The sequence below is a fragment of the Pseudorasbora parva genome, chromosome 15 (assembly GCF_024679245.1).
Source record: "Pseudorasbora parva isolate DD20220531a chromosome 15, ASM2467924v1, whole genome shotgun sequence".
Classification (NCBI taxonomy): domain Eukaryota; kingdom Metazoa; phylum Chordata; class Actinopteri; order Cypriniformes; family Gobionidae; genus Pseudorasbora; species Pseudorasbora parva.
In genome coordinates, this window is record NC_090186.1 from 6503752 (window position 1) to 6527425 (window position 23674).

General features: G+C 38.9%; 1 protein-coding gene across 2 annotated transcripts; it reads left to right on the top strand.

Annotated features, from left to right (window-relative positions):
- The first annotated feature begins 1429 nt into the window (after positions 1 to 1429).
- On the top strand, positions 1430 to 23456 carry map3k7 (mitogen-activated protein kinase kinase kinase 7). 2 transcript variants are annotated; one of them, XM_067416895.1, is made up of 18 exons: positions 1430 to 2081; positions 2255 to 2359; positions 2718 to 2828; positions 2909 to 2974; positions 3106 to 3151; positions 3895 to 4033; positions 8486 to 8614; positions 10415 to 10539; positions 10656 to 10786; positions 10878 to 10959; positions 12799 to 12905; positions 12994 to 13144; positions 13772 to 13852; positions 19559 to 19626; positions 21223 to 21286; positions 21869 to 21930; positions 22343 to 22458; positions 22841 to 23456. In XM_067416895.1, the coding sequence occupies exons 2-18, from the start codon at positions 2273 to 2275 to the stop codon at positions 23019 to 23021; spliced, it is 1746 nt and encodes a 581-aa protein (XP_067272996.1). In that variant the 5' UTR covers positions 1430 to 2081; positions 2255 to 2272; the 3' UTR covers positions 23022 to 23456. The 2 variants fall into 2 exon arrangements, with proteins under 2 accessions (XP_067272996.1, XP_067272997.1); XM_067416896.1 differs by lacking the exon at positions 13772 to 13852 and having other exon boundaries at positions 1435 to 2359.
- Positions 23457 to 23674: the final 218 nt, after the last annotated feature.

Sequence of the window (23674 nt, forward strand, 5' to 3'; positions counted from 1 at the left end):
TGACAGCTGAGATTAACAGCTTCTCAGACTTTTTTCAGGAGGAGACTGGAGCTTTAGCTTTAATTTCTACTTTTCATAACGGTTTATTTTACACCGACATAATGAGATGTTCTGCAGTAAACTTTAACAGATACGAGAGATGGGGTTTGGGTGGGGTTTTGATATTGCGGCTGTACTTTGCATTGGCAGCTTCACTTTTCTACATTGGAAGATGGTGAAGGGGCGTCGTCCATCTTTTTTTACAGTCTATGGGTTGGACTTTCTAGCTCTACACCAATTATGCCCAATTGTGGGCAATAGCTGTGTAATTTATTTTATAGTATGTGCCTGTACAAAAACTAAATAATAAACATACCTTTAGAAATATTCACCAGGGTAAAATGTTTGACAACTAGCTCCGGTCTCCTTCACTTCCTGCCAGTACAATCTAAATGACATGAAGGAGACAGACCTGCAGCATTAGGCTACTCACTGCATGTAACCCAATGGAAATGATGTCACCAGTTCCCCAGAGAGGACAGCGCACCGCTGGAAAGGTTACTTCATTGCAGTAACCTTGTTTGCATATGAACGAATGTTGTTTATGTTTTTCCAGCAGTGTTTCTTTCCAGTGATGAATAGGGATCATTTTCAGCTGTCATGAAATGATGGTTGAAATTCTGGGCTTAAATTTAGCTCACCGAGGGCATGTGATCAGGTTGCTCAGCAAATTTGATTCGTTGATCGGTTTGATAACACAACACTGTACAAATAGGCTTACACAGGTATGGGATCACAAATGATTTTTAGACAGGTGTTAGTACAAGGGAAAACAATTTCCCCAATTACACCTCTATAGCAAAATATCCCCAGACATGCAGTAGGAATAAACCATAAAATAATATAAATATGATTGCTTTCAAAAAAGCCAGCGGTGAGGGCTTGATCAAAATATTTATATTTTTAAAATTTTGCTATATTAAAGGCAGCCTTCATCCTTTTTCCACATTTTACCTGCTATCAGTTCAAATATCACACAGGCCCATGTAAGTTTTAAATTTTGATTATAATTTCAAGCAACTGTGCTTTTTATTTTCTGTCACAATCATGACATCAACGCCACCATATTTTTAGAAAATTTCCATTGTTAGATCATTTCCATCTTTAACATTTAATATATGATGTGCAAAATATTATCTTACATGAATGTGGTGACAATTAAATAAATAAAGCTGGAAAACATTTTGGAAATTCTTTAATTTAAGAGAAAATCAATATTTATAATCAACATTTCTCCCAATTGTACATGAATAAATCTGACAGAGGAAAATTTAAAATATTTTGTGAGCAGTTGAACCCAAACCTTTAAACATGCTGAACAGATTAACACATAAAATGACAGTTTTCATTCTTCAGAGAGAAAAAATTATGACATGTATTGCTTTTCGGTAGGCCTGCATGCCAGATACATAGTGCAGTTAGGATAGGCTACTCAATCAGGATAATGAAACTTATTCGTTTCTTATTTTCATTAGCAAAACACCTCCAGATAAATAATACAATCAAGACGAATCCCGTTATAAGGATTGGAAAGGTTTCTGGCAGGCCTTGCTTGACTACAATCTTGGAGACATTTCAGTTGGCATGGACTAGAGGGGGCACAATACAAGAGAGCGCACACTTCCTGGAGCTTAAACAACCCCCACAGAAAACAAGAAAAACAAACGAGCCCATGGAGGAGAGAGCTGTGAAGTTTTAGTCCCGCATCCGATGGCTCGGATGCTTTGTCCTGGTCAACGGGACACGTAAAGCGGGTTTTATCGAGCGGTATTTTCGGGCACATAGAGAGGCCGATGTGCGGAGCGACCGCGGCGGTGTGGACTGAGCGCTGCGCGGAGGGGAGATCCATCAGCCAAGCGGCCTAGCGCTAACACACAACCAGCGCTTTCATATCGATGGGATACCCTTAACGATACTCCACAGAGACCCTAGGGCGTTTTCGACTTCTGAATGACAACAATTTCCGTCGTTTGGCATGTCTGACATACTTTAATCTGCTTCGGAGCCTCTTAGCCGCTTTGGCTAACGGATTAGATTGACAGGTTAGCTCGTTAGCCGCTAAACAAGTTTTTAAAGTGACTTATCATACACTTATATTTGTGTAATGCGGGCCGTGTTGAAGGAAGTGGTGCTCCAGCTACCATTTTAATTCTGAAACCTTTTGGTTGTGAAGTTTTAAGACTATAAAGACAGTTGTTTGTGTTTTAATGATTAGCTGGCTAGCGAGCTAGCGATGTCTATGCCCTCCGCTGATATGCTGGAAACACCGCCTATGTACCCCTTCGAGGAGATCGAATATGGCGATATTGATGTGGAGGAGGTAAGTGGCATGTCACACAAGTGATATAGTTAATAAACACGCTGACATGAGTGGGGAAATGTCCTGCGAACAGCTGGAACGTTAGTATAACTGGGACTCTTGACATTGCATCTCACTACCTAATCTCTTTTTTAACTTTATTTATATTTTATTTTTCATAGTCTTTGTCAAGCCACAGAGTGCTTGAACTGATATAAGTAATTGCCATATGTTTTATAAAAGTCTTTTACACTGTTCTAGATGTGGTTCTCTGAAAAGTTTGAGTTCCTGCGTTGTATTATGTTCTTTTCCAGTGCTGTGAGCTTGTGAATGTGTACATTGATTCTGTGTGATGTTCTCCTACATGTGTGTTTTGTAGGTGGTGGGCAGAGGGGCGTTTGGAGTCGTGTGCAAGGCCAAGTGGAAAGGCAGAGATGTGGCCATCAAGACCATAGAGAGTGAATCAGAGAGAAATGCCTTCATTGTTGAGGTATACTGTCATATTCTGTTCAATAAGTTAATGAAACAGACATTTTTACTAAAATTTGTACTTATCCCCATTCTCTATAGCTTCGCCAGTTGTCTCGTGTAAATCATCCCAACATTGTGAAGCTGTATGGTTCTTGCAGTAACCCTGTAAGTCTCTACAACATGTTGTTATTGAGTGCATTTTGATTATGAAACAGATGTGTTTGCTATGATCCATCCTTTTTTTTTTATTTGGTTCTTGTGAAAAGCGTGTTACAAGGTTAATGTTCTTATTGCAGGTATGTCTGGTGATGGAATATGCAGAAGGGGGCTCATTGTATAATGGTAAGATTTTTTTTGAATGTTACTTTTGCAGCACTTTTGAAAATGTGCACAGAATTATTTAAATCATAAGGTCAGCTGGAAGTTTAGCAAATATCTAAAATACTTTCTTAAGGACATGCAAAAAAAATGCATTAGATTGATCAAAAGTGACAGTCAAGACATTGTTTAAATAAATGCGGTTCTTTTGAATGTTTTTTTCTTTAAAGAATACAGAGACAATGCATCACATTCCACAAAAAATATTAAGCAGCACAGCTGTTTTTAACATTGATAATAATAAGCAATGTTTCTTGAGCAGCATATTAGATTGATTTCTGAAGGATTGGGAGACACTGAAGTGGGCTATATTAAAAACCCCATTAAAAGTAAAGATTGAAACTGACATTACTGACACCATATTTTTGAATGTTTTTGTATTAAAACAGAAGTAACAGAGGTATGTATCGGTTTGGATAGGAGGGCCTTAGAATATTGTCTTAAGGGGGCCATGGAGACAAAAAGGTTGAGAAACACTGGTCTACACATCTTTGATTTAATTACTTTAAAACTACTGGAGCAAGGGTAAAAATTACACTTTTTGGCTTGTTAATTTGTACCTACTAGTTAAGGACTTTTTAGACTGGTATTTCAATTACAAAATGCAAGTTTTTTCTCTTAAATATCTAAACACATGAGCCGTTTCACAAGTGAGCAAATGAATGATATAGTGTGCTTGCATTTATGACTGTATTCTGTGTTGACAGTACTGCACGGTGCAGAGCCTCTCCCTCACTACACCGCATCTCACGCCATGAGCTGGTGTCTGCAGTGTTCTCAGGGGGTGTCGTATCTTCACGGAATGAAACCAAAGGCTCTCATTCACAGGGACCTCAAACCTCCCAAGTATGCTCCTCCATCACACTGTCTTGTCTCATGTCACTGTAACCCACTGAGGATTCTTTTCTCCTCACCCCTGTGCTTCCTATAGTTAAGGCTCCAATATACTCACTAAGGTTGCAAAGTTTCCGGACACTTTCCAGGATTTTTTAGAAAGTTTCTGGAAATTTGCTGTAAGTTTTCAGCCCCTTTGCAACCCTAATACTCACAGCAAAGTTCTTTTTTGTTCTTCGTTTGGGGTAGGGATGTCAATTTACACATTCCCTACGTGCTAAAACACCCCAGCTTAAACCCATAGAATTCACAATTTATTGCATTAGTGTTCTCGTTACAATGGTATGTAATATGACATTCCTTATCTTGGTTATTATTAGTAGTGCATTGCTGTTAGCTGTGTGCGCTGAATGAACACCAGTACACTGAAGACCTTTTGTTATTTAACTCATCTTATGTGAGATTAATATACATACTAAGCGGATATAGAAAATAAGCAATGTTACAAATTATATCTGCATAAAATGGCGCAAATGCACAAGTGAACATCAACTAAGCTGCGCGCTATTCAGAATGTGTAACTTCTACTGTGAATGCTTTTCCGGGAGCAACACGCTGAAACAATATATCAATATACTGAATACAATACAATTACAACATTGTTCTCTTTATAATGTCATGTAATATGACAGTCCCAATCATAGTTATTATAAGTTGTGCATTGCTTGTTTGAGCTGCGAGCGCTGAAGCTTGGCACCATGTTAATTCTTAACCAAAGGCATCTGAGATAAGTCCGTTATATATAGGCCTACACAAAATAAACAATATTAAAACTTGCATTTGCACAGAACAAAAGGCTGCTGAGAGTGAAGGTGAAGGCCTAGGTATACTTCATTTCTGTTCCGTCTCGTGCACAGTTGTGCGGGTGAGCCTTTCAAAGTATACTCCTTTGACCGTGAGTGCGAAAAGATGCGCTTTGGTGCATGTGCATTATCTACTGGGCTTTGTTTTCAAGCGCTTGAGTCACTCACACATGCACTATTGTACTCACACTGTCCACATGGTAACAAAAATTGTGCTGAACGCGGACCCTCTTGATGATGAACATTACACATGGCCGAAGTATACTTTGGGCTTTAGATGAATATGTAAATATGTGCTGCATGCTTTCCTCTCAATAGCAAAATAAACACGCAACCAAATTGAGAAAAACAGCAAGCATTTTAATAAAGCAAAAGAAAAGCATCTTTTCACAGCAGTGTGGATATGGTTGCACAAGCACTACGGCACTTCAGTTATTTGTATATCACTTAATACTATAGATTGCTCAAAATCGAGCAGATTTACCATATTAAACATTAACATAATTGTCAGTGTCTCATTTCATCAGAAATACAACTTCACTTTCTACTACTAATCATAATTGTCGATTATTCCCTTGAAATTGTTATTGCGATTATTAAATACAATTTACATTGAATGTTTTGAATAGCTTTATACTAGGGGTGTAACGATACACTTGTCACGATTCGATATAAATCATGATACTTAAATTACAGATGAATTTATTGACATTTTAAGACAAAATAGAGATATTTTTTTTTACTTTTAAAAGTATTATTATTAAAATAATATTATTATTGTATTGTTATCAAGATCCACAAATATTCCCCATTGCATCATTATACATTATATATAGTGGTTTAATGTAGTATTGTCACTGAAACTTAAATCTTACATTTTTTTCACCTCACGCTTTACAATCACGCTTTCAATGCAGGCATTCTCTCTCGGTCGCCATGTCCCTCCTCTCCTGCTATTAATGCACTGTACATATAAGAATGAACCAGAGTTCTAATCACAAGAAAGCGTGTCAAAAGGACTATTCCTAAACTGTAAATGTTTAGCTCATCTAAATTTTAATTCTGCATGTACTCAGTCTCATGTTTTTTTCACGTGTCTCGCAATCATTTGAACGTCCGTGTTTACTTCAGTATGCGAGTCGTGGTAAATCTGGTCATCAGATAAAGAAGCCATTGTGTCTCTTCAGAAGACCTGGATTTGGATTAGACACTTGATTAATTATTTTTACAATGCTTTTATGACATTTATTGGATCTTTTTGATCCAAAGTTTGAGAAGGATGGACAGTTCTGCCACCGGCCGTCTTGATGCCCTAATATATTTTATACTTTATGATGCCCGCGGCACTGGGAATGGACTTAAATGGAGGGACAGAAATCGCGAGTTTTATAACAAACATCTTAATTTGTGTTTAGAAGCTAAATTAAATGTATAGGCTGTGTGCACGGCTTCAGTGCTATTTTGCGTGCGTTGGACCAGTCAGCATACTACTGTCACAATGTAACATATCTAAGCACGCAGAATAATATAGGTGTTTTTTTACGTGGCTTTGAACAATTACATAATTGTAGCATCCATAATCGTAATCTTGATTAGAAATTCGATTAATTGTGCAGCCCTACTTTCTACTATAAAGCGACTCTCCGGTGTGTTCATGTTTTTACACTGGGACATCTGACCTCGACCGACTGAACCGAAGAAACAAAGTGGAAAAGATTTTCATGTGAAAGAAGCGCACACCTACCTATTGCGTAATCGCCTCTTGGCAATGGTAGTACAAAGGTGTTTACCAGCCTGGGCCCGTATTTATCAAGTGTCTGAGAATTACTCACAAGAACACTGCTAAGAATTGACTTAAGAATAAAATAATTCTTGGCTGCGCTTAAAAGTTAGTTATCAAGCATCTTAGTCTTGAAAAGTAAAGTGTAGGACTAAATGTTAAGTGCCAGTCTTAATGATGATTTACAACACTTCACCATCACTGAATAGATTAATTTCATTATTTAAGAATATGCTCTGATAAATTTATATTGAATGGTGAAATTCCTGAAAGAATTTTCAAGAGAGTACATTATGATATACAAATTTAGAAATGAAAGATAAACAAGTTTCCCCGGCAACCATGTCTTAATTACAGATTTTAAACCTGTGTGCTGTGAACTGACTTGCCTATAGCCTAGATTTTATGATATAATCATCCACCATGGATTCCAAAACAAAAAAACAAATGGGCGGGAAGAAGTGATTGTTACTGCTTACTGAATTAGTCGAACAGTGGAAAAATTTTATAAAAGGCAAGTTCAGCCCAACTTGAGAGCTGACAAAGATGATGCCTGCTGTGTCCAAGTGATACCGTTTGATTAACTGCTCATCGTCAAAATTTCAAAAACATTCTTCCTCTCCTGAGAGATTCCCGCACGTCTCGGCTCCTCAGTGCCATCACAAGCCCCTACTGGCAACTCCTAACCACTCGAGAGACCTCTCGAGCTGTCTTAAATAACAGAGAGTTAGAGTGATTCTTAGCTTTAGAAATTTGATAACTTGCTTTTGTACTCAAGTTTGAAAGTAGGAGTCAATTTCATGAATTCTCAGCACTTAAGACTAAAATGGCACTTTGAGAGGCTTGATAAACACGAGCCCAGAGCAAACTTTTCCGAGAGTAAGCTTTGGCAAGCCTTTCAAAACTCCAAACAAACTTCATTTCAGGCTGATTTTGTTCAAAATGACATCACATCGGTTCGTTATTTGATTTCACTTGAAATATATTGGTGCCTTTAGTCCTTGTCAGGTTTCTAAACGCACATGGTTAAGTTTGAGTCTTGCCTGACTATTTGCGATCTAATCACCTGAGATTAACGTAAGGTGTATGCTCATACTTGTGCTGACTGTATTCTGACTGATGACGGTGGAAACATTACTGGATCATTCAGGACTACCATCACTCATAAATGCCGTCCGGTCCAGGTGTCGGAGGTCGTATGTTCTGGAGTCTTACCCTGCATCACTTACATCATGGCAGTGTATGGTGTTTTCCAGGCCAGGGCTGGTTATTTATGAGGCTCTGTTTGCAAAAAGCCCTGGCAGCACACCATGAAATTGGTCAGCTGGCTTCTCTCCCAGACACCTAGAATGAAGTTCTCTGGAAGAACTGGGCTATTACTAACATTTGATATATTACAGCTCACTAAAGTTGGCATCACGATCAAACCCCCATGAACAGTTCACAAGTGCTTAAACTGTGTTTAATAGGACTAAAGCATAGTCGTTGACTGGTTAACTGCCATCTGTGTATACCTGCATATCTGCTCAAAATATTTGCCAACTGAAGTGCATTTAAAAAATCTGTGATCTGTTAATGTTCTCATGCTTTAAGGCGCACACACACTTTTTACTTTCTCTTTTCTTTAACCTTTGAGGCGTACACTACCATTCAAGTACCATTTAAAAATGTATAATTTTATTAATCAGGGGTGCATTCAATTTTAAATGATATAACCACAAAAAAGGTGCAGAATTGTTGTCATAATTTGGTAATGATTTGGTAATATGCTTTTCTTCTTCTTGAAGACTCATCTTTTTTTCTTATTTATTTCCCTCATAGTCTGCTTCTGGTTGCTGGAGGTACTGTACTAAAGATCTGTGACTTCGGGACAGCATGTGACATCCAGACACACATGACCAACAACAAGGGAAGCGCAGCCTGGATGGCCCCAGAGGTGTTTGAAGGCAAGTTTAACTTTTGTTCATGTTTGAACAGTCTCTGGCTTATCATTGGCTTGTTTTCGATTGTACCAAATGATCAAAACTGACTTCCTGTTTTCCTTTTCGTGCTTTTTATCAATCTTTATTACTCGTCTTCTTCAGACTTAACTATCACTAGTACAAATATTTCCCTAAAACTGTTACTGGACATTCGTGGTCTATATGATGGATGAAACCATTATAATTTAATGCATGTTTTTGCAATCAACCACTAATGGGTTTCAATTTTACCAAACACATTCAGGGGCACTCGGCTGTCAGGGGGGTCGGAGGAAACATCAATTAGGAGCAGGTTGTTATCTTGTTTGTTTAGGGAGGAGCAGAAATCCCATGTTATTACACCACTAGCACCGCCAGCAGAGACGCACCGCTCCTCATTTGCCGCACTGACAACAGTATTATCAGAAGACCAGAGCAAGGCAGTGTAAAGACATACTAGTGCGAGGCGCTGTAATTTAAGAATAATAAGAGCAGCAATTAAGGCTCTCCAGGGCAGCATGAGTGGAAATTAGCTCATCTGTTCAAAAAGGGCCGACAAGATAAAGGCTCCGCAACCCTGGACGGCAGAAAATGAGCTTTTGGGAAATAGCTTTCAGTCTTTGGTGTGTGGTATCATTTGCTTCTATGTTGGTATTCTGGGCAGCTCATTGCAAATATCAGCTATAACATGGAATAATTCATGTTATTTACTGAATTAAAAAAAATACTTTGAAGTTGTTGATTTAGTTCTATGTTTTACTGTATTAAATGTCTATAATTATATAAAATGATATGTAATAATAAAGAAATGTCACTGTTTATCCACCACACATATATTTAAAGGTGCACCATATAGAATTTTTGCAGTAAAATATCTAAAAACCACCAGGCCAGTGTTATATATTTTGTTCAGTTGAGGTCTTACAATATCACAAATGTTTCCAACTATTTGTAAATTGTGAGAAAATTGCTATTTTAACCAAGGAGTTGGGGAGTCTAAGGGAGTCGCCTGTCAATTGTGTCATATCTGCGTTACCCTTGGTTTACTCTCGCTGAGTGAACGCACAGAGTAGCATCATAACATCATTTTAACCACACTAAAATATATCTGATAAACAGAGCTGCGTTACGTCATACTCATAACCGGAAAAGCGGAAATGGGGCTGGCGACTGTCCCGTCATAATAAAAGTCCCGCTGCTCGCGAGTCATGTGTTGCGCTTCAATCGCTCCAGCGGCCTTGCTCAGCTCCTCAACACTCGCTCCTGCTCTGCTTCACATTACAGTAGTGTTAATAATCACATTCATGAACATGATTTCTGCCCGAGTCCTATCCTGATTCTTTTCCACTGGCTGTGAGGTAAAGACCACATGTCCCAAGATTCTGCGCTCAAACTTGGTGTCATCAAACTACACCTTTGTTTTGAATAGGCGACCTCTAGCGGACGGAAAAATGGCATAGGGCAGCTTTAAGATATAAAATATGCATTTCAGTGTTACATGATCCTTCAGAAATCATTCTAATATGCTGATTTGATGCTCAAGAAACATGTATTATTATTGTCGATGTTGTAAATGGTTGTGCTGTTTAATTTGTTTTAGGATTCTTTAAATACATTTTTCACAAGAACAGCATTTATTTGAAGTTATTTTGTGGTTTAGAAGTGACAATGGCTGTGGATCATATACATGTGTTTTTCAGAGTAAAGTCTAAACCAGAATGTGGACCCTATTTAGGAAACTAGGTATGTGTAGGTGATTGCTATTTTTATGTGTGTGTGTTGCAGGCAGTAACTACAGTGAGAAGTGTGACGTGTTTAGCTGGGGTATCATTCTCTGGGAGGTGATCACACGGCGGAAGCCCTTCGATGAAATTGGTGGCCCTGCCTTCCGCATCATGTGGGCTGTGCACCGCGGTGAGTTCTATGTGTGCTTGTTTGTGCCCTATTCAAGACTCTCTGTCATGATGAGAATCTGCCGAGATCGTCTGCAGGTTCCAGATCAGAAGCTTCAATCATCTCTCTTTCTGTAGGCACGCGACCGCCTCTCATTAAGAACCTCCCGAAGCCCATAGAGAGTCTGATGACTCGTTGCTGGTCCAAAGACCCATCGCAGCGGCCTTCCATGGAGGAGATAGTGAAGATTATGTACCACCTCATGAGGGTAACACCAAATCATTCCAATGTCCCTGGCTGTCTTATTTTGCATCTAAATCGACCTCTTCAGTCTGATCCCTCTCTCTTCCCCCTTCTAGTATTTCCCAGGATCAGAAGAGCCCCTTCAGTACCCTTATCAGTATTCAGATGAAGGCCAGAGTAACTCTGCCGCCAGCACAGGTACAGAATAACAAAATAGGCTTGATTAATAAATACTTGTTCATGGCTATTTCATTTGATTTTATTCAAATCATCTTCTTATTATGTGGGTGGGAAACAAATGGTTTAGACTAAATTCTTCTAGACAGGTAACACTACGGTATTGGTAACACTACTATTTAAAATGTATGGGTCAGTAAAGGGTTTTTTTATTTTTATTTTAAGTAAAAAAATATTTTATTCTATAGAGGACTGAACGGTCAAACACAATTAATAAATCAATGTGCAAATAAACCCACAAATTCCTGAATAAATATATAAATAATTGTGATATAAATAAATAAACAAATTTAGGGGAAATGCTAAACTGAAAGTTTACCTTTTTACCTTTAACCATTTATTCGTTTTTCAATGTAGCTTGGTATTTATTTTTCCTTGGCCTAACCATGCTAATGAGGAGGGTGTCAACAGCCCTCAGCCAATGGTGGCCCCTCTCACACTGCATGTCGGACCCGCAATATTCCCGGAACATTGCCGGGTTGCCTTCTGTGTGAAAACAACCACTTTCCGGAATTGATTACCGAATTGAACCCGGGTCGGGGACCTAGTAACATAGCGGTATTCGACCCGGGACGAGCGCTGTGTGAACAAAAGCCAAAACTAATGCCGCAACGTGTACGTAGCTATCGTGCGACTCCTAGAGCTTGTTTTTTCAATAATACAACCCTGCAGTGCCAGAAGAGCTAGTCGGTGATTTAAACGCAGAGAGTGTTCGTCACTGACAAAAGAAACTAAAATTAAACAAGCAGAAATGTGCGCAAACTGGACACAAGTCGAGACCACGGAGCTCCTTACTATCCGCGCTGAAGCTGAGATCGCTCGCCATTATATGTCACATCAGGATGTCACGTGTCAACTCGAATCCGGGACCGTTACGGGTTATGTGTTAAAGCGCACATATTACAGTATTTCGCTGGCAGTGTGAATGGACCAAATCTAGTGGCCCGGGAACAAATGCTGTGTCGCATTATCTGTGTATTTGCCGGAATCGCAGTGTGAAAGGGGCTATAGAGGCTGCCTTCTGAAGTTTGACCTCATTAGCATATTAGGCCAATGAAAAATAATAGAGCTACGTTAAAAAACATATTATATATAATATATACTTGTTTTATTTACCTCCTTGCACATTTAATTATGTATATATTTATTTATGCTGGAATATGTGGATGTATTTATTTGCACACATTTATTTATGTATAATTTTGTGTATTTATTTATTTATTGCTTTTGCAGGTTGTCGTCTTCATACTATTCAGAAATGCACTAAAATGATCAAAAGTGAAAGTAAAGGCTTTCACATTATTACAAAGATTTCTATTTCAAATAAATGCTGTTCTTTTGGATTTATTTATCAAAGACCCCTAAAGAAATGTATCACAAAAATATTAAGCTGCACAACTTATTCAATTCATGCAAAGAATAACTCTGATAATAATTGTTATTTGAGCACCAAATCAGCATATTGCTATAATAGTAGTATATTACTATATACAAAGTAATTAGTATATGAGTAATTTTAATAAAATTATATGCGTGTGTGTGTGTATATTTATGTAATAATTTTGTGAAGGACTGTGTGACACTGAAGACTTTCATTACAAGAATTAATTACATTTTAAATAATATTTCACAATATTACAGTTTTTACTGTGTTTTTGGTCAAATGCAGCCTTGGTCTGCACAAAAGACTTTAACAGAGCCTAAACATTTGAATGGCAGTGTATGTGGAAATGTTGTTACAATTTTTATTTATTTTTATGTTCTGAATTCACATTTAATTAGCATATCTCTTTAATCCAGGCTCATATATAGACTACACATGTACCAGCAACAAGAACGACATGAACATGGAGCACACCAACTCTCCTGGCAGCAACGACACCATCAAGTTCCCATACAAACTGAAGGTAAATGCATCAACAGTCTAACATAACCGCACAAAGACTGTGTCCTCGTAGAAAGCTCAGAATTGGAATCTGTATTTGTGCGTTTTAGAGCGACCCCTTAAGGCCTGGTCACCCTCTCTCCAGAGGCAGCAGTGTAGAGTCTCTTTCTGGCAGGCCACATTGTCTGGCTTCATCCGACAGCAAACGAATGAGCGCCGATCTCTCCGAACTGGAGCACAGATTACCCTTTGCTCCCGCAGGTAACATGCTTCCTCAACACCAGTCATAAACTTTCATACCTACCCAAAATTCGTTTTGAGACAATGGCATTTTACAGTTTATACATTTGATTTATTAATATGAAGTTCTTTTCTCTTTTGCAGTAGACACAAATATTGACACATTTGTAAACTCCACACTTATCTATTCCTGTTATCAATTGTGTCCTCAGGTTGATATGTTAACAAATACACATCACTAACAATGTCCCTTTTATAGACATTGACCTCACTTTTCTGTACTTGCACTGGCTATGTAGTGTGTACACTAGTACCCAGTGTACCGCTGACTTCAGCCAGTGCACCCAAACACACATCAGACACAGAGCTGCACGGCATCTCCATTCCTCCTTTGGTTTGTCCTTCTGCGGTCACTAGTTCATCAGGCTTCCTGCCACTGCACGAATGTGTGTGCTACGTTTACGTGTTTGTATGTATGTTGCATGTATGTCTTAATGCAGCTGAAGAATGGAGTGAAGTCCCCTACCCAATCTGCTTTGATGTCTGCACCATACTCTTTCTGTCTCTCTCCGTCTGTCTCAGTACACACATTGTCTGCATGCTTGTGTTTGTCGCTACATGCGCGTGTCTGTATGTGTGTTTTTGCAGCACGTCCACAATATAAGCGAGGTCACCGTAAAACGGCATCACATGGCACCATTCTGGACATTCCCAAGATCATCGTCACAGGTACCGGGAGTCCAGGCGCTCCCAGCAAACAGCTCCTAATCAGAGAAGGGCGTCACTGTGACGCGCGAGCACGCATTGGTTGTTACTCCTGAATGTCATGTATCCCCCGTCACCCTGACTTTCATTTTAAGGAGAGTAGAAGAAAATCCTCATCTGAACATTATCTATACGCATGCATCTGTTTTGTGGACATGCAAGTCACACTGATGCACAATTATTACTGTGGTAGCAACTCTTGATCAGGGGTCGTAATCTTATAGTAACTGTATTTAAGCCATGTACTCCAGATGAACCACAAGTTTGCTTTCCAGTGAATGAATTAATAATTTATATTAAGTAGTTGATTTAATAATTTATGTGGTCATTTATTTTGGCCTACTTTTAACACTTGGAATAATACTTAAATATTGATCAGATTTACAGAGAGCAGTGTTGAAAATACATGTTTTTTAACGTTCTGCACACAAAACACGATGGTTACGCACAAGATCACAATTTAGGGAAGAAGAGGTGCACTTTAAAGGTATACTATGTAGCTTTTGGCCCTCTAGCAATTAAAAAAAACAACTGAATCTCAAGCTGCGAGCAGACTCTCCTCTGCTCTGTATTTGTGACAACTAACCTATGCCACCCCCTCACCGTCCAACTTTTCGTTATTTATGGATATGATGAGACGCACAGGCGAGTGACGTATTTACGCAATTTCCTGTGAAAACCATCCCGCTAGGTCTAAAATATAGAAACTTACAGGCTTGCTGCGATAGTCTGTGTTACCAAACATTGATATAGTTACAAACTAGCATCAGGAGTCAGATTTCATTCATCTCGAGAGTGAGATGATTGGCAGGATGACGGCAAAGATTTGGTTTCAAAGTGAACCGTAAAGGTATCTATTTTAGTGAGTTTGTCATTATACTGATTTTTTTCTTGTGTTTTTCATTTAATGGGCTAATGAACCCACAATTAAAGCAACACGCCCTCAAATTAGTGCTAATTCTATAGAGAAAGAAAAATGCACACGGCCACACTCATTCATTCACAGCCACCCAAGTACACACATTTATGACCACGGTATCATTCAAGGTGTGTGTAATTTATAGGAGAAAAACATTTAGTAAAAAATTACTACGTTTTTTATGAATTCAATGAATTAATTAGACATGCTGTTTGAGCTTTAAAATTGTATTAAACCATAAATAATCCAGAATCCAGTTGGCTGGACCAGTTTGGTTGGAAGAACAAAAATTCATATGGCCCTATGTCATTTTTGTAACACTTTGACTAAATTTTTAAATTGTATGTTTCATGATTTATTTATTTTTATTACAAAACAAAATTAATTTAACCATTAAAATGGAGTCCAAAAAAATTAACAGAAAAAAACCTAATCCATAAAAATTTAAATCCATAAAAATAAAACTATATGCAGTCTTCACAAATGACTAAACAAATCTAATAAATTAATTAGTAAGAAGGTGTGGGAAATAATGCAGAACCAATACAGGGGTGCGGGTATGATGTCACTTTGTAGCCAATCGGCCGTTACCATCGCACTGGTTCCCTCGAGAAAAACCCAATAGGATTTTCCCATAGGCTTTTGTTTTGCAAGAAATGAGCTCTGTGATCAACAAAAGTTTATGATACTTAAACGTTTTGTCCCTTAAGATAATTATCACAGATGAACACCACTTTTGTGACTTCTGAAGCCTAACTAAAAGCAGTCGCCACAAGTAAAGAGCCAAAGTTGGGCTATAAACGAACTACACCGCGGTTCCTCGACTTCAACGTCACTATTACCAAGCTTTCGACAACTTTGAATTTTTATCTGAAAATATTTTCCCTGAACATTTGAGTCAGACTAGTTTATAAGAGCACAATTATGACCATGATGAGGCTGTAAAAGCAACTGATCTTACCTACTCCTCGACAGCCTCTGTAGCCCCATTAGCCACTTGTTAGTGACCGCCTTTTTCAAGACATGTAACCGCTTCACGAGTCGAGTAATACTGGTGTATTTTATGTCACAGAATAAAACGTGAAAGTGTCTTGAACGTGTGTTCACCACAGACGTTATTTCAGCCATTTAACCAAAATCCCATTCAAAAAACCCATTGACTTCGGGATGATGGACCCAGAAGTGCTAAAATGCTAACTCACTTCCGCATTTTGACCTACAAAGTGATGTCTTTTCTGCACCACTCTATTGGCTTGATTTGTTCATGCTGTGGTGCATGCTAGGAAATAGTCCAGTAATGAACAAATTAAATGACTTGTATAAAAAGGTTGGCGACCCCTGATCTAGATGTGTCCTTATTTTAAATCAATCAATAAGTTTATTTATCTTATTGCTAGTTTTACCCACACAAAAAATTGTCAGATTTGATGGTGGTTAGTGATCCTGGAGTAACACCCATTCTTTTCTTTCTCTCTCCTGTTCATCTCTCTTTGCTTTTTTGATTATAGTGTCCTGCAAGTAATAATTTTCACACCCCATCCTCATGTCTGCCTCTGACCATTAGAGGCACCTTTTAAAAATGCTTTAAAATAAATCCCTTAAAGGATGCGTGTTGAATGAGGGTGGAGATGGGGGAGTGGAGTGATATGCCGGCCTCCGTCTTCCTGTTTGGCTTTATAACAGGTGAAAGGATCAGCCAGCATGTGTGTTTGTCTGTCTCTCTTTCTTTCTTTCTCTCTCTCAGTGGTCATACACTAGCTCACACTTGTCTCGCCTGCAGAAAGGATGTCGCCAAATGCTCTGCTTTTTGATCTTCCCTCCTCCATACACACAAGTTCATTAACTTGTTCATTAATTCAGTGGATGTGATAAATCTTCTTCACATTTAGGGTCATAGCTATTATTATCATCATCATCTCTAATAATGCTGAAGGAAATGGGGACATTGAAGGATTTCAGAGTGGGGGAAAAAAGTTAAAAGCAGGAGTTGCATGATGAAGAGGTTATTAATTTGGTGTAACAATGAGAAAATCTGATTGGCATTTGAATTGTATCCCTCCTGCATGTATGCTGTTAACCTGTCAATCATTTTTGTTTTTCTCATAATCATTTTGACATGAAATTGACCTCATCAGTGACTATCATTGTATTGTTATTGGGGTTTTTTCTACCGTTTTTGTTGTAACTTTTTTTATTATTAATTGTTTGCTTGAATGGGCTGATTTTGTGGTATAAGGGAGATTAAATGGACAATAAAGGAATATTATTTGTTAAATGCAAATTAGGATCTATCAACAGTATCTGTGGCATGCAGCTGATGACTATAGACAATAATTATGACTCATCCTTCAGATTTGAATATGCATTTACAGTGATAAACGTACAATAGAAGCCTTGCAGCCTTTTTATTTTTTAAATGACCGTATTTGTTTCCTTTTTAGTTACTTTTTTTTAAGCTCTTGCATAAATGTACGTAAACATTGAGCTGTTAAGTTGTCTGCATCATCTTTTTGAAATGGGGCTATTTGTGTAAGGGTGCTTTCACACCTGCCTCATTTAGTTTGGTTGAATCGTACTAGAGTTCGTTTCACTCTTTGGTGCGGTTCGTTTGGTCAGGTCTGAGCGCACCAAAAGCAGACCAAACAAGCGTGCTGAGACCTCCTTGAAGAGCTGGTCTCGGTACGCTTTCAAACGAACTCTGGAGTGGTTTGTTTGTGGTGAGAACGTGATCCGACCTCGAACAGAACCAACTGCAAAAGTACTGATCATTTTTGGACTAAACCAGCTGCCATAGTCAGCTGCGCTGACATTGTGTGCATGACATTATTACCTGATAGATCGTTGGAAATATTTTCGGGAAGATGAGCATGTCAGTTAAGAATAATTAATGCACGTCTCCGCTTGAAGTGCCGAGTGATGCACCCTCGCCGTTTGCAGTGCATTAGAATGTTGTTTTCACGTCGCATCCGCGCTTCATTATAGAAATGTATTGTTTGCATACTGTGGTAAATGCACACAGTGTAGTAGATTATGGCCAGGGACAAAACTGGCCTGTGCAGTCGTCTCTTCATAGTGTTATTATAGTTTGCTGGCTTTGCCTCTTCTGTTGGAATTTTCCCACACGTAAATTCTGACCAATCGAAAAGCAGTTTAGGAAATACGCCATGGCCAATGAGTGATGTGGATGTTGTCATGTGCCTGCGTTTTGGTTCGTTTCAACTGGTTTGGACCAAAGCAATCAGTGTGGTGTGAAAAGGAACCAAAAAAGCTGAAAAATGCAACAATGTATAATTGTTTGCCCTTGGTCCGGACCAAATGAACCGAACTAGAGATCTGAAAGCACCCTAAAAGCTTATGTTATCAACATAACTGCTTTGTTTGGAGTTTTACGTGCCGGTCCTAGCCTTCTGGGGGCCCTAAGCTAAACTTTGTCAGAAATCCCCTGTCAGTGCATTGATAAAAAACCCAGAATTACCCCCAACCCCATAATCTGTTCTTTCAGAACAGTTTTGCTGTCAATAAACAAAAGTGAGCCCCCAACCCCCGACCGAATTGTCTCCACCAACTTTCGCCATTATGCAGTGCTCTGTATGTGTTTGGATGAGAAAAAGTTACCTTTTAAGTCTGGTCAGCCTCAGTGGTCCAAAAGCACTCGCCAATGCCAAAATAGATTGAGATGACCAATCCAATCAAAGTAGGTGGGGTTTATTGTTCAAAGGAGCATTGTGTGAATTCCAGTGCCACGTGTCATTTTAACATTGAAAGAGTGAGGTATAGTGAAACATTTAATACATGTCAACTGTTTTGCGATATAAACGTTAAACAACTTACAGAAACATCCAGCGCTGCAAACTACTCCACTTTTTTCTCACATATGGCCGTTTTGAATTGGAAAATATGCGTTTACATGATTCATGTAATTCCTGAGTGTGACGAATCGTTTTATGCTTCCAATGTATTAGACTTACAAATAAAAGTAAATATGTGGTTGTTATTTGTAAATTTATGCAAATATTTTTTTGCAAATAGTTCAAAAAGATAATTTCCCAAATAGAATTAGACAAAATTAATTAAAACAGGAGATACAAAGACCAACGTTTCGGCTGTTCCTGCCTTTTTCAGTGCAAAATAGAATTAGACCTAGAATTTCCTTGTTCTATTTCTATCTGCTTTACAAAAAAATGGTCCAATTCTGCCACAGATAAAGTTCATAGAGCTCATGCACACATAATAAATCATATTTAATAAGTCTTTTGGTAATGGTGGCATTTGATTTCTGCTGGTACTATTCTAGATGCTTTACCTGAATTATAGTTTGTCTATAAAGTGATTTGTGTGAGTGTTTGCTTAGGCTCTCTTTAGTAAACTTGTTATCTTTTAAAAGAGTACAGCTCCTATCATTGTTGCTGCTTCATTTTCCATAAATACACACTAATCAACTCCCAAAACCGAAAAAACATTCATCGCACCATGATAGGAGCTGTCCAATCATTGCAGGCCAAGCTGCCTGTGTGATTCTGTAGGTGTGGTCTACTGTTTTTGGTGTTGTGTGTGTGTGAGTTTTGTCCCGATGGCCTCGTGAGGGGTTTGGTGTTGTTAGAGGAGATGCTGACATGGTAGTGAGTTGGGGATTTAATCGGTGCATCTGTCATCTCTCTTGCTCCAGCCCTTGGACGAGAGCGCATACACTATCAATAAGACTCATCAGATCCCTCTTTTCTCTCCTTTCTCTGTCTTGTCTCTTTTTGCAGCCACCTGTGACCCTAATAGACGGAGATCAGTGCAGGATCTTCCTGCCATTGGTACGGACTCCAGTCAGGTAGGAAGCTTTCATTTCACACTTTTAGTGGTGCATTATGTAACTGTGTTCACACCACCGCTGACGATAGCGTCAAACTTCGCTCCGGCTGTCCTGCCAGCAACGCTGTAGAAAGATTCATTGACGCTCTGACGTAGATCGAATGCCTGGTCTTTTTTAAAACTTTATTTAAAGGAGCAAGCAAAACAATCATGTTGATCAGTATTTGTGCAGGCTGACCACAAGTAGGGTACAAGTTAAACTCATGAAATCTTTAAATGTGAAAGTAAAAAAGATGCAAAGAACTTAATTTGAATTACATGCTGCTAATTAAATAAACCAATTAAAAGCCATTTGTGTGCTGTGGCTTTTGTGTTCGGGATTAAGTGCTAGTCTAATGTCAAGATGCAGTTTATAAGAAACGTTTAATAGCCTTGGTCTTTAATTAACATTAACATTCATTTGTGTGCAGCCTACATTACTGTCCTGGTTGAAGTGAAGCATTAATGCAGTTGGTCAAATTGGTGTTGTTTTGAGCAAATTAATTGCATTCCAGCAACAACAAAAAAACGAGCACTCTAGAGCGAAAATGTTCATAAAGGTGTCATGAACTTGCTGTTTTTTTTTGTTTTTTTGTTTTTAAAGAAATGTATGCTGTTGTCTGAGGTCAGCTAATATGTGTGTTTTACATTCAAAAACATCATAACTAATAATTAATAGGCTATTTTCTGAATTTGAGGCTGTCTTCTGAACGCTGGGTTTTGGTGGGCGTGCCGCACTGGAGACTTGGAAGTAAACGCCCACGGCTAGGATTTGGATAAGATTTGCACATTTAATGAGCTTAAGCTCCGCTGTCAGTTCAGTTCACATGAGGTAGTTTTGAAAGCTGCAACCGAAACTATTCTCTCGATCACAGGGCTCGTAAACGTCTTTATCTAACAAAAACAATGATTTATATTTCATCCACCCGCGATTGATTGAAATATTATTTCTATATTACGTGGCCCGCCCAATCTGTGGATATAAGCGTGAACCGCGTGCATGCGCACAGCACACACACACACATTGAAAATGAATGATTTCCGGCAAATTTGAACTGTGTGAACGCACAGTTAGGAACTGGGAAGAGTTTAGGTACAACAAACAATCTTCACAATAGCATTTTATACCTCCAAGTATGTGTGCCATATCTAATATGAAATAAGAGCTCTCACATCTTATGCTCTGGGATGACACAATAGATTTATTAAATTGTTTATATTGTTTTGTAAGTTCTGTTTTATAAAAGGAAACTGTGGGTCTAGATTCAACCCAAAATTTAGTCAGCACTTTTCTTTTTCTTCTTTTTTTTTTATAAATAACATTTATTAAAGTCTAAACGGCAAACTCGAAGAACGGTAGTGTAGCTGTAAAGATTGACAAATAATCACTTCTGTGATTGTAAACCGCTATATTGCTTCTTTATGGTGACCACCACATGACTGTGATAGAGGGAGCCTTTTTGAGAGGATCTGTAGCGTTTCTGTCCTACAGTGCTCTTGATGGGTACAAAAACAGCATTTTGGAATCAGCAGTATTATCACGTTTATAATTGACATATGGTTTGACCAATCACAGGATAGCAGAAACAACAGCAGGTCATCCAGCCCCAGTGTGAGGATGATTACGCCAGACAGGACAGGTAGAGTTTTCCTTCTAACCATCACACACTCATGCTCACACAGTGTTCCTGTAAGAATTGCACTGGTGTAAATGCACACACTCATACCTACAGCAAAAAATGTATTGTGTATGTGTGTATATATAAGCTGGGATTATAGTTGATGAATTATGAGCCTCGAGCACATGTTTGGAATTACATCATTGTGGGAATTTGTGAAGATATTTCTGAACACTGATGCTCCCTCAGTGTGACCTCGAAGTTCACGTCCTCCGCATGTTTGTAAATCTGTATCAGTGACAGTAAACGGCTCAGGCAGAGCTGCAGACATTACGTAAGCGGCATCAATGATTTAAGGACTCTTTTCTGTCTGACAGTTGAAGTCCTGAACTGAGATGAGACGGGCTATTTATTGCTCAACTCTCACTCTCTTTCTACAGATTACCACGGTTTACTATCAGCATTACTCAACAAACTAAAACAAAAAACGCTTTGTTTTGTGTAGGGGGGCTGCTTCGCGCTTCATAGTCAAAGAACTAGTGAATACAGACTCAATTCTTGGTTTTTGGATGCTTACTCAAATGTTTTTCCTCATTCTTGTAGATACCAATGGCTCAGATAACTCCATCCCCATGGCCTACCTGACTCTCGACCATCAGTTACAGGTACACACTTTAAATGTGACCAATACGATATGTAGATTTGGGTATGATTTCACATTTTCAGCTTATTTTTGGTCAAGCACTATGAAGTATGACTGCACGTGCATGGAAACTGTTTAGTCTATATCTGTGGTGTGGATGGTTTTGTTTCCAGAGTGCTATGGTGTCACACCTCTCGTTCCCAAAATATGAAAACAGCCCTTTAATTAAATCAAGTCTGGGTTACAGTTTTACCAGGCTTTTTAATGCTATTTATATGATTTAATTCAGTTATAAATACATGGCAGCACATTGAGAGTGAGGCATCGTGATATTTTTGGCATTCAAACCATGACTGGTATAAATATCACTTTTGCATTTCAGATTAATTAGCCAAAAGGTGACATTTATTGAATGAATCTGTGTTTGTTTGCAGCCTCTAGCCCCATGTCCAAACTCCAAAGAATCAATGGCAGTGTTTGAGCAGCACTGTAAGATGGCACAGGAGTACCTGAAGGTGCAGACCGAGATCGCTCTTCTCATACAGAGGAAGTAAGTCTGAGGAATCCGAATCAAATCATCAGTATTAACCCTCTACGCACACCATATAATTCCATCAATTATTAATAATATGATGTAATGTTTTATTTATACGCTGCACTGCTGATCGTGGTTTCGAGTATCGATGCAACTGCCCTCTTCAGTAAACACAGGAACGTGCAGTAATCTTAGATAACTTAAACCAGATATTTTAATCCAGAACGCAAGCCAAATTAGCCCGAGATCAATTATCACGATTAGAAGATCTGGGATCTGTCAAATCATCTCAGATGTATTAAGCGAGGTACGAAGAACGGACCCCTGGCACTGTTGACATCCCTAATATGATCTACGGTTTTGTTTGGTTTCTAATGCGTGTTGTACATCTCTACAGAAATGAGCTGATAGCAGAACTGGACCAGGACGAGAAGGATCAGCAGAACGCATGCCGCCTCGCTCAGGAGCACAAGAAGCTCCTAGAGGAGAACAAGAGTCTGTCCACCTACTACCAGCAGTGCAAGAAGCAACTGGAGCTGATCCGGGCGCAGCAGCAAAAGAGACAGGGCACCTCATGAACCCCTTTTATTATGAAACAGAGCCAGAAGGACTCGTATAATCTCAGTCCCCGTTAACTCATCCACCCTGATCCAAACATTGGGGTTAGCTATAGTTTGGCCCAGAAACCCCCTTATTCTGCCTAGAAGCACCCCGCCCCGGCCACCCATGCTCATATGTGCCCATGAAACCTGAAGACGGTAACCGTATGACCTATACTCCACAGTGACCGCGGGCCATTTCCACCCATGCAAACGGTACGGACCCTACGCTGAACTGCACAAGCATGCTGCGTTGCATGTACCCGGCAGGATATGCAATAGCAGAGACACGATTAAGGCCCGCTGGGTGTAAAACACAACTCTTGGTCGTGATACATGCAGACAGTTCTTCAGAAATCATACAAGAGCCAGCAAACCTGTTGTGAGTGTGTGTGCAAACACGTTTTTGGTAAACTTAGGGATTTTAAACAAGGAACAAATGAGATCTTTTGGAATGTCATTAGAATTCTCTGCGGGGTTTGCCTAATTCCACTCGATTAGGTGTCGGTCCTTATGAATGTGAAAACAAAGCTTTACATACAAAAGCTAATTTTATCATTTTTAAATCTAGGTTTTTATTTTGCTGCGTTCACTTTGTGCGTACTTCATTTTAACCCCTTCTTAAGAAGGAA

Coding starts and splice junctions, on each gene's coding strand:
- map3k7 (XM_067416895.1), top strand. CDS start 2,273: ATGTCTATGCCCTCCGCTGATATGCTGGAAACACCGCCTATGTACCCC. Junction 2,975..3,105: donor ATGGTTCTTGCAGTAACCCT/GTAAGTCTCTAC, acceptor TTCTTATTGCAG/GTATGTCTGGTGATGGAATA. Junction 21,287..21,868: donor GATTACGCCAGACAGGACAG/GTAGAGTTTTCC, acceptor TCATTCTTGTAG/ATACCAATGGCTCAGATAAC.